Below are 16,405 nucleotides of genomic sequence, written 5' to 3' on the forward strand. Positions count from 1 at the left end.
TGAGTGTGAGCTACATTACTTTCATTACTGAAAAAAATGTTCAGGTTAACATCTTTAAATTTCGTGTTTGGTCCATCCAACTTGTAAAAACCCAGAAACTCAGTGATTTCAAACAGAAAACCAGCAAAACCTCACATTTGCAGAGCTGGAACCTGTAAATGTTTGCCATTTTTACCTGATCAATGCCTCAAATGACTAATTTTCTAGTCGATAAACCTACCAGTCAATCAATTAATTGACTAGTCATGGGCATATTGGCTCATTTGTCTCCATCTGGACCAGGAGAGGTGGTTTCAGACCAAGTATCGACCGTGTTCATTTAATATTACTACACACGTTAGTTTTTGCTGATGCGATACGATAATATTTGCAGTTGCATCCCTGCTTCCAGTCAAAGCACCACTGTGTCAGGACGATTCTTCAAATTGCTTAAAGCTACTTTTACAGTGAAAACATGAAAAGGAGGGTTTGTGGAAAATCCTCTCAGCGTCTTAAATTTCCTCCTCAGTTGAATACAGTAAATCCTTAACGCATGAAGCTGCGAGGAATTTATCACAGGGCTCCTTGGAAAAATAAAAGTCTAGCTTTTGAACTGATTTTTTTTGTTTACACTAAAAGGTAATCCTCTGAGGAGGGGAAGTTTAAAAAAAAAAATTAATTAACACTTAATGTTACGATAAGTGCTTTTAATGAGATATTCTGGCCTGAGAAATACATGTGTATTAGTACCCAGCAAGAATGTGTGTGTTAGGACGTAATGCTGAGGCTTCATATGTTTTTACCCATCAAGTCATACCTGTACACATCCAGATGTAAACTCATTATGTCATATATGTACACATCCAGATGTAAAGTCATTATGTCGTATATGTACACATCCAGATGTAAAGTCATTATGTAACATGTAAATATCACCAGTGATGGATCAATAAATGTTATCTTATTTTGTTGAATCATATCTTATCTTTTTATTGTATCTCATTTTATATTGTTATAGCTTATTTTATTTATCATATCTTATCTTATTTTTTTGTGTCTTATCTTCTTGTTTATCGTATTTTCTTGTATCTTATCTTACTTATCGTATCCTTTTTTATTGTATCCTATCTTATTTATCGTACCTTATTTTATCGCATCTTATTGTATCTTTTTTTTATTGTAATGTATCTTATCCTATTATATCGTATCTTATCTTCTTTTATTATATATTATGTTATAGTATCTTATCTTATTTTATCATTTCTTATCCTATTTTATCATATCTTATTTTATCGGATCTTATCGTTTCTTATTTTATTGTATTGTATCTTATTTTATCGTAACTTATGTTATCTTTCGTAACCTATTTTATCGAATCTTATCTCATCATATCACATCTTATAATATTTAATCTTGTCATATCCTGTTTTATTGTATCTTAACATACATCATCTTATTTTCTCGAATTGTATCTCATCTTATGGTATCTTATTGTATTGTAGCATGTCGTACCTTATCTTATTTATTGTATCTTATTTTATCATAACTTATGTTATCTTTTTTATCTTATTGTATCATAGCATGTTGTATCTTATTCTATCGTATCTTTTACCTGCTGGTACCCTCCTGGCTGTAGAAGACAGAGTAGGTCAACTCGTCTCCGTGCGGTTCGGCCGGTTGTCGCCAGGTGAGCTTGATGAAGCGGGTGGAGACCAGCGAAGCCACGACGTCTCTGGGGGCGGAGGGGGTGGGACCTGCTGGGCCGGCTACACCTCCGGAGCCTGGCGTTACATGGTCAGTAGTGTTAGGAGTCAGTGAGGGGGGAGGGAAGGAGGGCAGGGCTACGTCTTTGGGTTGGGAGGAGGAGGAGGAGGAGGAGGAGGAGGAGGAAGTGGGGAGGGATGGGAGGAAGGGATGGGAGGGGAGGAAATATCGCGCAGGGGGAGGGAGGTGTCCGAAAAGGAACAGGAGTTGAAATGGAAATGACAGTGGAACGAAAGAAAGGAAAGGGAAACAAAAAAAAGAAGAAAAAACAAAATAACAACAACATAACAAAAAAAGACTCTCGGTGTGACAAGGAACCACAGAAATAAAACACTTCTACTACACTCACGAAGCTGACAAATAAAAGCACGATACAAAGGGGGACTACACATGCAGATCTACACACAGCTGTCTAATGTCGGGGGGGAGTGGGAGCAGAAACAGAGCGTCAGACATTTCATCCACCGCCAATCATTTGGGGTTAAAAAATGATTGGTTTTGCATTTTAACCACTAAAAACTGGACCAGCATTCAACAGCAAAAACAGAGGCAGGCTTGGTTTAAGGGACAAAGTCACCTTGTGGTCGCTTAAACACACACACACACACAAAACACAATCTAGTTTTTTATTTCAGACAGTAAAACAACTCGAGACGAACCAAACACCCCCGAGAAATGATTCTAAGGTCTATATTCTCCCCACTAACGCGTTGGATGATGTTGTTTAAACGCTTTTTGCCGTCACATTCCACAGCCCGGCCACAGAAATGTTTGTGATTTCATTTGGTGTTTTTTTTTTCTTTTTTCTTTTTTGGAGGAACAATCTGCGGTCACACTTAGCAAGATCTGCTTTCCATTTGCTTGGCAAGTGGGCGAAACAAAACCATACGGAAAGAATGTCAGTCTGTATGACATTTCCATTTGTTTTCAGGTCAGGGAAACTGACTGCAGGGCAAAGCTGAGACGCAGAAAAAGGAGCACGGCGAGTGCGGTGTTCAAACTGTGTGTTATTAATGGGGAAATAGTGATGAAATGGAAAGCAGCCGCTGGCATATTTGTCTGTCATAGCGTGTGGGCTAACTGCTAATTTGGCTTTCAGGATTTGATATATCTCAAAGTCTCAAAGTTCACCGACTTCTGTGATTATATAAAAGATTTTCTGTTTTCACCGTCCACGCACTTTCTGTACATAAACACATTTCGATGCACGCAGAACCATGAAGTTGGAGCTTCGGCAGCACATTTAGGGCGGCGTGGCTTCATGTGGTCGGTGTGTTTGTACACCGAGTGAAGCTCAGCACATTTTTTTGTTGTATTGGCACCTTGGAAGTCAAATAAAACAGCGATTGAGGTAAAACTGCAGCTCCGTTTCAAGTTGTTTGCATGCGGCAGCACCTGTTTCGACACTTGGACGCAAAGATGAAATAAAGTTTGTAGAGGCTGTGCAGGGTTTGTACTCCAGAGTTCCACTTTTTTTTGCACATCTCACCTTCGGTTTGGCCTGCAAAGTCAGATTTTGTTCAGGTGAGTGACGAGAACAGTCCAGATTATTCTCCTGGCTTGTCTTTGGAGTCTTCACCAAATGCTAAAGCCGGAGGTGAGCATTAAGCCTCGCAGCCAGCGTTTCATTTCAAATCCAGTTGGCTGGAAAAGAGCCAACGACGATGAAAAACACATTATCATTCTAATACTTTCTGACTGCAGTGTAAATTACCAGATGCTGAATAATTATCCTCATTTATAAGGCAATGCACACACACACACACACAAAGACACACATACACAGCAGGAGGAAGCCCAACCTAACTAGAAGCAGGTTCAGGAGGTAAACAAAAGCTCGGAGCCTGTTTGATGATGAGGAGGCACTTCCTGGATTACCAAAGCACGAACACAGAGGAGATCAAAAACACAGTGGGCTCCGTGTAGTGAGAATTTACATCAAATACTGTCATATATGAGTATATACCAAAGAAAATTCATCAATAGAATATAAACATTAGCCCGTTTGGCTTGTTTAAACTGGGTCTCTACTGCCGGGGTCAGAATACAGCAGTTTAGGCTGATTTAAACATCTTCTGACAGTCAGAGGATAAATCTGATCTGGGATTTTGTCTGGACTGATGTTGGGTACAGATTATTTAGTAATGTGAGTTTACAGATCGAGTTTGAAACCTCCTGAACTGCTCTCAGACTCATCAAGGCCCCAAGAACATCAAACATTGATATCTACAAGTTAAAGTCTGGATTTGCTACACAATGCTAACATCCCAGCTAATGTTAGCTACAGATATTAAACTGGTTCTCACCCCAAGTTCTCTTGTTCAACCTAATGCTTTTATATTTTCTCACTGTAAAGTATTACCGGAGTTATAGCAACTTGCTGCACCACAATCTCCATTTTGTTTACATCTGTTTCCTCGTGAGATCAGAGCTCTGCAAAGTGAAGTTAACTTCAGATTAAAGCTGCTCTAGAGGTGCTTATAACACATCATTGCTCTATCTCCAACAGTCTTTGAGAGGAGGTTTTAGAGCTGCAGTTTCAGTCACAGGTCTTTGTACATCGATAATATCAATATAATCCTAGAACTGAGATCGATGAAGCACGAAGGCCGTGTACATCTTGACTTTGTAAGATTAACAGCAAGCTGACTTATCGGTTTAAATGTTTTTATGGTGGCTTTTCACTTGCTCCTAGATACGTTTATCAGAACCAAGCAGGTGAAAGAAAAACACTAAAGCTGTCTTAGACCCTCTACGAATAAGCCACTGAATGTGAGATTACTGAATGTTTCCTCTTTTTCCGACCTCCACGAAAACAGTTTCCGTTTTTATAATTTTCTCTAAATAATTTGTCGTTTTTGTGAGCAGCAGGAAGGGGCTACATCTGTAATCTCATTATATAATCACGTGTTGCATAATTTAACCGAATGTTGTACAAAAAAACCTGTAACCAAAAACTTAAACATGATTTAAATGTGACTCAGATTGTGTCTTACATGAAGCCGTGATATTAATAAGTCTATTAACTCTGGTTCACACAGTCTGTAGTTTTTTTTAAACCAGCTTTCCCTCCTGGTTTTGGCTGCAGCAGCTTTAGTTGTAAAATCCTCATATTGTTTATCTTGTGCGAAACATGGAGCCCTAAACTTGTCCATGTTTGGTCATCTAGAGCCAAACCTGCCCCTTTAATGTGAACACGCTCATAGCTGGATTCAGAACCACTGGATTGACTTATTAAGCTGGTATGCAGCTTAAAGTTAAGTTTAATTTAACCAGATAACAGAAAGATATCCTGGATATGTTGAACTTGCTTAATAGTCCAGGCCTCAGGTGATTCATATCCTGCAGTGTGTGATGTGCCATTATTTACAGATCTTGAAGTTTGTGCATGTCTGAGATTAGACAGAACAACACCAGTGAAATTTCTCCCCCTTACTCTCACCTACTATTGTAGTCTGTGCAAGGCTTCAGAAAACTAGACAAACTGACAGAACTGATTGAATGAATTGTTGTCGATGTGTTTCAACATATTCATTAGTCTGATCGGCATCAGCACAATCCAGATGAACGATAAAAGATGAAGATAAAATCTGCAGGAAATCACTATTTCCGCTCTAACATTCAGGCTACATAAAGGAGCTACAGGCAAAGACTCTATGAGTCTGTGGAACAATTTTGAATTCTTGATGTTAAATAATGAAATTAACATTTTAGAAATTTAGCATACATGTAAATTGTGCCAAATCTTTAGTTAGAAAGTATTAAAGGGTACAGAAAGGTTGGAAAGCAGAAAACTTAAGTAAGAACAACCTCAAGCTGCACACAAAACACGACATATCACCATTAGTCTAACATACAGAAGGCTTTACCTTTTCTTCTAAATTTCAGATTTCCTTTTCTCCAATTACTTCTAAACCACAAAGTAGGACAGGATCCCGTCTGTGCAAAATTTGTTCCATATTATGTCAGTTTTGCATCATGTGGAGTCGAGCCACCGCTTGTTGATTCAGACAGAAAAATGAGGCACAATGAAGGGACTCAGACGTGTATGTCCAGACGTATTTATAAAGAAAACTCAACCTTATCGCTGGCTTTGTTTTTGCAGACACACTATATCGCAGCATAGGAATATTCCAGAGCTGAGAGGGGAAAAAAAAAAGCAGATAAAGCTCCAGTGCTGCCGAAAAGATGAAGGTTTTTAGAGGTCAGGGGCGATTTGTTAGAAAACGACACCGGAAACAGGTCGCTCTGCCTTTGCACTTTGCTCAGTGTCATAATTCTTTGAGTAAATTTGTCCATCAGCCCTCAGAACAAAGGAAGCGAGATACGAGGCGCGATGTCTCTTATCTCTGCTGCAAATATAATATGGAGCACCAGGCTTCAGTAAAAATAACCCTGAGATCAGAGGGAGGTCAGAGAAAGAGGTGACCAGCATCGCAATAAAATCATTACAAGCAGTTTCCATCTTCATACACCTTGTCAGCTGCAGGTAATTGACATGCCGGGCAGTTTTCAGTGTCCTTCTGACAATCTGTCTTGTACACGCGTGCCTTGGATTGTTACAGTAAGGAAGTGTCAGCCTCCCACCGCTGCCGCCGAGCTCTATTCATAGCTGATTAATAGTGTCATTAGTCTCTGTGCCAGAGGTAATGAATTACTGGCATTAAGGCTTAACGAGGAAGGTTACTCTACATCTGCATAATAAATCTGGGTAACCCGTACACAAAACAGCCGGGACAAAGACGTGCACGGCGCAGCATTCGTCTTAATATCCAACGGAAGCAGGAGCTGGAATTAAAATAATTGGGGTAAAGTTCTGATTAAAGCCTCACAACTTCCATCTCGCGGTGCTCACGTCATAATCCCTGAGAGCGCAGCTGTAAAGTTACGCCAAGTGGTGTTTTCATCATGTGGCCTGAGTCGGCTGATAAGAGACTGTGCACCTCCACCAAGAGAACATAAATCTAGTGAATGCAGATATCTGCCTGCAGCACCCACAGCTCTGTGACTACAGATAGCCTTTTCAGAGGGAATCCAGCGGGCCATGCCAGGCTCTCTCTGCAAAATGGATTTTCTCAGGGCTGGTTTCCATGTCTAATGTGGTTCGGTAATGATGACAGCGTAAGAGACAGCTGTAGCACAATGCTAATGGTCCATTACTGAGTCACTACTTTTATCTGCCATAGAAGAGAAGAATGAACCGAGCGAGGAAGAACAATGTACTCAAAAAGCACCGTCAAGAGGCTTCAGAGAGCCAACACAAAGGAGACGGTCAATTAAAACTGTCAGTCAGCAGTTACATGTCATAGCCTCTTTCTCCCTACGTCTGAATCTCCGCTGCCATTTTCCATGAAGGTATAGATGCCAAAACACATCATATAGCCTTTGTCATATTTCCTACAAACATGCAGCAGTCGCCTGATGAAAAGAACCAAACAGCGCATCTCTGGGTTTGAATTTAATTACACAGAAATCATAGATTTCCTTCGAACAAAGACAGAAATGCAAAGAGACGTTCATTCATCACAACGCAAAGGAAGTGTGAGCTCTTGATTTGTTCTCATGGGTTCTTGAGTAAACGCGGTAGAAAACCACCGATTCCTCTGAGCAGCTGCTGACAACTACGGCTGTTTCTTTTTTGTTTTTTTGTTGTTTTTTTGTCCTACAATCCCGTTCCCTTCCCTCTCTTTAAAGATAAGATGGGAAAAATGAGCGAGGCTGACAGCTCGTGACATTTGAGCGGCTTCGTAATGCGCCGACAAAGAAAACCGAGTCAGAAAAGAGAAGACAAATGTTTCAAGGGAAGACAAAGTGAGAAGTGAAGAGATAAATGAGGGAGTGCAAAGAGAAAGCCTGACCAAGCACGTTTTTTTTTTGTTCACTTTCAAGCACCTTGTCGACAACAATAACAAATTTCATTTTTAAAACTTTTTTTTTTTTGCTTCACAAGCAATGCAACGAAATGCATGAAAACCAATTATATACACAATACAAATGTGAGACATTAATCAACAAAGCGTAAAAATGCTTTTTGTGCAGAAGAGAAAATAATTAAAGCCCCGCTCATTTCACCGCAGGGACGCCTCTTGTTAGGAAAATAATCTTTGTCTCGGGACCTTTTCTTGCACTCTGCATTGTATCCAGACACCTTATCGCTGGCCGAGAGGAAACTGACAGAGATTGGGTATCAGATTGCTGAAGGGTGGAGCGTATCAGTAGCTGCACACATTCCCCCCTCACTGTGATAATCAGAAAACTGTGAAGATTAAAGAGGAGCAAAAAGCTTAAACTGACAAGGTTCTTCTGACTCACTGACATAATCCGGAGAGAAAAAGAAAAGAAAAGTCTCAAACTGATCCTCCAAAAAATATCAAACGGCATTGTCTCCCACTTTCTAGGGCACGTTCGCTACGATCGCAAAAAAAAAAAAAAAAAAATCTGGCACGTTCCCCGGGAGAGAAATAAGCTTTTATTAATTAAAAGAAATACATCTCAGTCTAAAGACGCATAAAAAAAATCTCTATATTTTAAAATGTTTGGTGCAACCAGAGGAGACACATCAAAGTCTCGCAAACTGGAAGAAACAACTCTGAGAGGTCAACGCTTGCACGGTCACGTACAGGACGCTGAAAAACGGGGCTTCAAGCTTTTTGATGTTACTGCCAACTAAACTGCAGCGAACTAAAACACTTCAAGTTTGTAAGCAGAAATTTAAAGACAGCAGAACGCAGCGGATCACAAACCCTGCTCTGGAGGGCTTTCGGATCGGGTCGCAGATGGATGTACGCACTCCGGAGATGAGAGTGTGGGATGTGACAGGACCCATCTGATCCATCAGTAGGACTCCTGGATGCCATGTGGTGTCGTATTGAACGCGTCAGTCGGAGGGAGGCGTTTGGTCTCTTTATCAGGCGGCTAAAACCTCCAAAGGCCCCTGCATGTTCCTGTTTATCAACTATAATAACCCCTGCAGCGATTTCCCCCCTTTAAATTCTTAAATTTTTGCATTTATCTCGCTTTTCACATCCAAAATCAACATTCCCAGATTCCCTGTGGGCCTCCATAAACAAGTGGAAGGTATGTGTGGTGTGTTTCAATGGGTTGATGGTACGTCTGTGTTTGCATCCACTCTTGGCCCTCCGGCGGTTTTACTTTCTGGTAATTTGGTTTTCATAAGAAAAAAAAAAAGTGACAATCCCTGCTCGGGGTTCTCAAAATAAACACCAAGCAGGGGAGGTTAATGTGTGGGAATGTGTGAAAAAAAAAAGAAGAAGCCATTTGCGTCCTACAGAGACAGAAAAACCCAGAGGATCCGCAGATCCCAACACGTAGGAGGCAAAAACAAACGCCCCCTATTTGGGAAAATAGGGGGGAAACGACAAGCGTAATTGAATGGGGTCGGGCACATCAATAATTAATCATCCACTGAGTGTACGTACAGCATCGCTCCACCATCAAACACATGTACGCCCTTGATCCTTGAGCCACTGGTGAGTTAATTTGGGTGTGATTGCTTTGTTCCCCCTGAACGCCTTCGCTTCGACACACACACTTGCAGGAAACATGCACGAACACGAGGCCAACATCTGCTCGCCCAGACTCCGTATGCAAATCAAGATGTGCGACGATAGTATACAATGTAAACCCCTCCCTTCTCCTCCACCTTAGTTTAAACCTACATCATATGCATCACGTGCTGCAGAGAGACAGAGAGAGAAGGGAACAAGGCCTCTCCTGGGTTCGCCTTTCAAGCAGATCAAAACAGCCAGTGATGCTGCACATCTCCAGAGCATTTCACCAGCGATGCCCAGTGCTGGAAACAAGCTTTTCTTTCTGCACCGCCTGCCTTTGTATCTTATTACCTTGGAGGTACATGAACACAATTCAACCTTTTCCAGGGGAACAGAGGCGAGCTTGGAATGAAGTAATTGATTTCCAAGAAAGCTCTCTGTAACAGTGTGTACATGCAGCAGCAGCATTTCATGTGTAAAGCGAGCGGAGCTGAACAACCATGAAAAGGCCCGAAAAGGTCAAATAGGATGTTTGCAGAAGTGAGAGCAGCTGCATCCCCCTTTGGAGATTCGCTAACAAACGGACCAGCTAATCAGGCTCCCACCAATCAAGCGGCCTCCCCGGGTTGGACCCACTGAGAAGCAGCCACGGTGCTGCGCTCGCAGGCAGCGGGGAGTCCACAACCCACTGCGATGTTACTCACTATTCTACTTTTAGCTCATGGAAACTGGGAGGCTCCGCCGAGCTGAGGGGCTGGGTGCTAACAGGAAAAATAAAAGCTCCAGCTTTGATGGCGCCACTCACAGGGGTCAGCCGCCTGCAGCTCAGGGAAGGGTGTGAAGGGAAAGCGATGTTTTCGTGCCATTTGGTACTTCCAATTACTGCACCCAGAGGACTGTCCACGTCCAAAAACATCAGATCGGCATCCTGGATGAGTGTGTGTTGGAGCTGGATGGCGTTATATCGTAAATAAGGGCAGGTGTGGAAAAGAGGCTGTCAGAAAAAGCCAGATCTCTCATAAACATGTACGCAGTCAAGCCTAAAACTGGTTTTTGATAACAAGACTGACCTTCAAAACACAAAAAAACCAGAGCTGACGCAGGTACTGAGGCTATTTTAATCCCTTTTTTTTCCTCTTTCCAGTGCAAAACAAGAGCAAAACAGGCACCCATAACATTTTGCAGTTAGCACTTAGGCGACAGACCATTTATAAATGAGGCAAAGCCTTTCACCACGGTTGAGTAAATACAGCCCATAGAAAAGTTCAGTCGTGCTGTGAGAGCCTCAGCTTGTAAACACACACACACACACACACACACACACTCACAGCAGCGTCCCTGAGAGACACAACCACAACACAAACACTTACTTTGCCATCAGCGTCCGTGCAAACAGCAATTTGGTGGAGGCTGATTTCAGCTCTTCACAATCAATTTAGGCAACAATCCCTGTGATCAGCTTCCTGCAGCCTCCAGTGGGGGAAACACATTCACTAATCACGATCGCTAACACGATGTATGCTGAAGAGATTCTACGTGAGCTCCAGTTAACGCTGTGTGCACATTTTAGGGGCTTTATCCCCCCAAATTTGAATTTTAATATATTTGGCTATGAGGCAGAATTTAGAGGAATAGATTCGCATTTACATATAATTAATATTCCTCATCAAATGCCCCTGATTTGTTTTTCTATTGCCTTTTCATGATCACAAGCATTTGGAAATATGACTACAATGTTTGAAATAAAACAACAATATTATCATATTTGTTTAATCAACCGAAACCCACCAGCAGAAAAATAATTCCCAGCACTGTAAGTTAAGATAAGGTGCTTATTATAATAGCACCCGTAGAGTGAAAGAGCACCAGCAGCTACATGTGGTGCATATAAAAGCGAGGTGGTGGAGAAACAGGTGAATCTGGTGTTTATTGGTGTTTTCTGATGGGAGGAAATAAGTTAGTTGGAGGCAGTTTTCTCCTGCGGGTGTGCTTTATTAGCTCAGTGACAACAACAGCCTCCTTTTAGTCTTTCCAGCTTCTTATCTCTGGTTCTGCTGAATCACATGCTGGGATCTTCAGTATGATGTGATGTTGATGTTTGGAAACTGCAATTTTGGAAATAAACAACCTCAATAATTACCACCGAGTTGAATCAACACTTTTATGACACAGATTAACTCTCTGCAAACCAAAGCAGTTTCTGGGTGTTTTTACTCACTTTTCACTGCAATAAAAAGTCCTGCACCTCGATGGAAACGGAACAACCACGACTAGAAGTAGAGAGAACTCAGAAATGTATTTTGAGCAGTATAATATAGCTGCAATGCCATAAATCATAAAAAAAAAGAAAAAATTACCGGAATCTTGGATGAGAGAAGAAACATTTTCAAGAAGGAAAAACAAGAAGTCCAGCGGCTTTTTTACTAAAGTACTGATGGTTACGGATATAAAAGTTGAATTTCTTTGATTATTTATTCTACAAAAATTGAAAAAACAAACAAAACAAACAGGAATCAATATGTACAACATTTTTCCAAATCCCCACAGGTGTTAGCAATACTGAAAAAAATGGAGGCTCTACATACTTAGATTGACTTAATACCACTTAGATGTTTAATTCGATTCTATACTTGTCTCCTGTTTTGTTAAACACAGCCTGCAGTTCAGGTTCATTTTGGCCACGTAACTCTTTGCTACAGCTAAGTCTGACTTCTTGGTTGCACTGAGGAATGCAGAATTGTTTTTTTAACAGAATCTGTCATGTGCAAATAGTTTAGTTTGAGCACATTTTTAAATGAGACATGTAGAATGAAGTGATTTGGTGCAACCGCTGCCTGCAGTTCAGTCCAGTGCTGCTGAAAGTCCCTGAATCTTTGACTGTTGGTCACAGTTAAGTCAGTTATGGCTTCTCGGTTGTGTTACCGAGCACAGAGTGTCTTTATTTTTAGTCTACGCAAAGCAAAATGTTTGATTTTTCGTATATTTTTAAGTATTTCTTCTTGGGCTTTTTCTTTTTAGCCTTTATAGTCGAAAGTGGAGCGAGACAGGAAATATGGGGACAAGAGTGGGGGAAGGACCTGCAGTAAATGGTCATTGGCTGGACTTGAATGCCCGACCTCTGGATGGGGGACGACAGCCCCTGTTCATGGGTCGCCTGCTCAACCAGTTGAGCTACTGGGATGCCCCAGTTTTTGGTAAATTTTTAAATGAAACATGTAGAATAAAGTGATGCTGATGAAAAATCCTGATTTTAGGCTTAGATTTGGTTCAGTTTTCCAATGTTGTTACGGGCCAGAGGCCTGGTTGTGTGTATGTTCTGCCTCTCCTTCCTCCTCCTTTCTGTCTCATTACCAGGTGCTAATGACCTGAGTGGATCCACCTGGAAAGCTGACGTCCACCTGTCGAGCTGGCCAATCAGATGTGGTGTGTTGTAGCATAAAACCAGGCCCAGTGTCAGATCAGGGGAGCTGCTGTCGTGACTGCATGGTGCTTTGTCTGAGAGACTCGTGTTTTGTTTACTAGAAACGTGGACGTACGTTTTTGTGGTGGTGAGGTTGGGACGTGAGGTAAGTTGGGTACCCGACACTTTTCAGCACGTGGGAAATTTTTGTTATACACACTGGGGTTACTGGTTGGTGCCACCTATGTATTTAGTTCAAAGCTTGGTTTGTAGACAAGTTAGTTAGGTCTTTTGTTTGGGTTTGTTTTGTTATATAAGAAGAGTTAGTCAGGCCTTGCTTTGTCTTATTTTCAATTGTTTGGCACCACCACCTTGTCCCGTTCCTCCCACCTCTTTTTGTGAACCTTAGTTGCACCTTTTGGTTGGAGCACTGTTGAAATAAAACTCAAATTTAGTTTACACTTCACAATGTCTCCCACATATCTTTTGGTTGGTGTGTTGCTTTCCTCATAAGAGGGAACGTAACAAATAAGTCGTTCAAAGATCCTGAGAAAGTTTAAAATCCAATGATTCTTTTAGTTTTTTACAGTTTCTGGCTCAAATCTTTTAAATAAAAGTACAAGTTGATTTTATGAAGATAACACTCCTGTCAAACCCACCCACATGTTTTGGGATTCAGAGGGTTAAACATTATAAATTTAATAGAAGCAACAACTATTATCCAACCAACCCTATACGCGCGTCGTCACCTCCGTACATCTGGCATGTAACAGAGATTCAGTAGAAAACAAAGACGGTGAAGGAAAGCGAGCTTGGCCTTGGAATGTTGACTGCAGGCTCGAATGATAAACAAAAAAAAAACATGTTGGATCAATCGGCGAACACAATTAGTTTGTGTGTCTGTGACCTCCTGAAGGCGTCACCATTCAGTCAAGGAGCATCTGTGTGCATGTATGTGCATCCCGGCAGCGTTGTTTAACTGTCACACTTTCACACCGGCGCCTGCTGCTGAAGGAACACTTATGATTCAGCCGGTGCCAACAGGAAACACGGAGCTCCGGCCTGCACTCTGCTGACACATTCACATGCTCACAACGTTTCACATTCGCCCCTGCTGGCCCGGCCGTGACCCTGCTAGCAGATGATGGAGCACAGCGTATTCCCCGAAGCAGGCCGGAGCTTTTATTCAGTGCTGCTGGAGTCTGGCTGGAGGGAAGGGTCTTTTAGCAGCCTATTCTCACTTCCTGATTTGAACAGGGAATAAGGGCGGTGCTCCGATGTAGTGGGCGAATCCCCCCGACTGAGACTCGTCTGTTACAAATGTGTTTGGGGGAATTTTATTTTTTTTTACTGCTCTGTCTACTCAAACTCGACTCAAGCTCTGTTTTTTGTGCTATTTCATCCTGATCTAGTTACATTTTATATTACATGGATTCATAATAAAGTGAATTTCAATAGCGAGAATTGCTGGAGCACTGACAGCAGCACAGGGACCGTCTTTAAACTATTCTTCTTTATCGTTCTCTCCATTTTCAATTGAATATCAATTCGAGCTGATTTCTGTTGGATGAGAACAACAATAAGCTCCAGTATCAAGATGTATTTGTACATAAAGCTCTTCTTTCTTGCATGTCTGCATATTTCCACAACAGTGGATGTGGGCTGCTGTGTTCCCATCTCTCATGTGTATCCGACGTGGAGGTAATTACTGTTTGTGGTAAAACAACACGGTTTCAATATTCGAGTGTCTGTTTGTGTTACAAATTTGCTGCAGACATCAGTGGGAAAAATAAAGAAAGTGATCTCTCTTAAGGCTCTGTAGAACATACGGTGGAACAGTTTTGGCGCCTTTGTTGTTCAGAGTGTGAAGAGAATTGCTTCTGGCTAGCAGGTCTGTCCGTCACAGCTTCCTCTGGCCCGGTTCATCCTCAGTGGACTGTGGAAGCTTCGCTGTATTGAGCCTCTGAACCCCAAAACCCGCCGGCAGGTTTGAAAAGCTTGTTTTTTTTGTTTTTATCACCAAAATTACGTTTCTCAGGGACAAAAACAATAAAAACAAGAAGAATTAACAGATTTTCCAATAAAACAAATTCCATTTGAACTTCTAATGCTTGACTTTTGGTTTCTTTGGGAAAATGATCCAAATCTTTCAAAACAGATCACCAAACTTGCACCATTTGGTCGCCAGAAACTGTAAAAAGAATTCTTGGATTTGAAGCTTTTTCACGGCCGTCCATCAGAAAACAGAACCAGAACTAAGTTTGATTGGAATATTTCATCAAATTCATTTTAATCTTTTTTTTTAAAAAATGCCCAAACTAAGTCATGTGTGACTTAGCTGCACTTAACAGTCACTTGGCAAATATTTCCAGACTTTTCAGCTGAACTGCAGGCAGTGTCTACACAGGTAAGTATGGAAACAAGCTAAAAGTTTGAATAGTCATGAATTTTTTAGTTGCAGAGCCACCATTTTTCCTGTTTTGGTTACGCCTGTGGGTACCTGGAAAACGTTACACACGTTGATTGCAGGCTTTTTAAGTTTTTGTAAAATAAATAATACATTTTTCTTTTTTGTTATGGTTTCTGCCAATATAACTGTCATTTTGCACAGGGGACATTGCTGAGTTCTCTCTCCTTCTTGCCGTGGTTGTGATGTTTCCATGGAGATGCAGGACTTTATAATGCAGTGGAAAATTAGCCCATATGTAAGTAATACTGTGTCCAAAAATAACCCAGGATCTGCTTGGAGTTCAGAGCGTTAATGTGTAGTTCTTAATCGACCCGCTTTTTTCTTGCCAGTAGTTTCCGTACAGTTTAAATTCTCTTTAAGCTTTACTTCATCTACTATAAATAGAGGTTCTGAGGGCTTTCTTTCTTTCTTTCTTTCTTTCATTGTTCAAAACCTCTGGTACAAACTCAGGAGGCTCCACGCCGTCGCTAATTTTGTTTATCCTCAGAACCAGCCGAGCTTTAACTTCCATTTCATTTGGTTTCATGTGCTGTAAATTAGCAGCAGCTAAATAAAACTCGTGTGGGTTTTTCTTGACTTGTGCTTCCTTTCTGGGGTGTAATCTTTATTAGGTGTTAACCCAGATCAAAGCGAGCAAAAGATTCGCCGGTTTGTGTTTTTTTTAAAAGTCATCCACGAATACGGTTTGTTTCTCAGGGAGACCTCACGTGTGCTGCAATTAACCGATTTACTAATGAAGTTAAGCTGAGCGCGACTCTCTAAACATCCCTTCCAGCGTCTCCCCGTGCCTGTCAGGCTGCATGTGGGTGTATCATCCCTGCGCTCATAAATACAGGGTGATGGAGGGGAGAGGAAAACCAGGAGACACGGTGAGCACTCAGGCAGCGACGAGGCATCTCCATCTCTCAGCGGGGGGTCCTGCCGCCTCTGATCGGAGGGGGAGGACGGGACTCTTCTGTTTGCCGCCACAGGTCCAACTAACGGAGGAGGAGGGAAGACTAATGGCGGCATGGTCACATAAAGGAGAAGATGAAGGAAGTGGAGGAGGGATAGAAAGAAGTGGAGAGAAACGGCAGGCGAACGACATAAAAGGTAGGAAGGGATCAAGCGGCAACTGCTTCCCTGTTTAAGCTTTGAATTGAACAAAAGCTTGAATAAAAAGCATTTGCATCAGAAATAGCGTGTCATCTTTCTTTCATCATAAAACGACCTGAATCACTGCGAGGAACACTAGCCTACAGGATGGAGGATGCAAAATTCATGCAGCATCAAGCAGCGACT

At 41.7% G+C, this 16,405-nt stretch overlaps 1 protein-coding gene across 1 annotated transcript in view; it reads right to left on the bottom strand.

The window, feature by feature from the left end:
• Positions 1–16,405, bottom strand: part of neo1a (neogenin 1a) — a gene marked incomplete at its 5' end in the record, with an annotated part of 101,244 nt that overhangs the window by 43,460 nt on the left and 41,379 nt on the right. The window contains one exon of the mRNA XM_008299405.1: positions 1,592–1,760. Coding sequence (XP_008297627.1) covers positions 1,592–1,760 — 169 coding nt within the window. The remainder of the gene's footprint in view (positions 1–1,591; positions 1,761–16,405) is intronic.

Source organism: Stegastes partitus, unplaced genomic scaffold (assembly GCF_000690725.1).
Source record: "Stegastes partitus isolate 25-593 unplaced genomic scaffold, Stegastes_partitus-1.0.2 Scaffold1412, whole genome shotgun sequence".
NCBI lineage: Eukaryota > Metazoa > Chordata > Actinopteri > Pomacentridae > Stegastes > Stegastes partitus.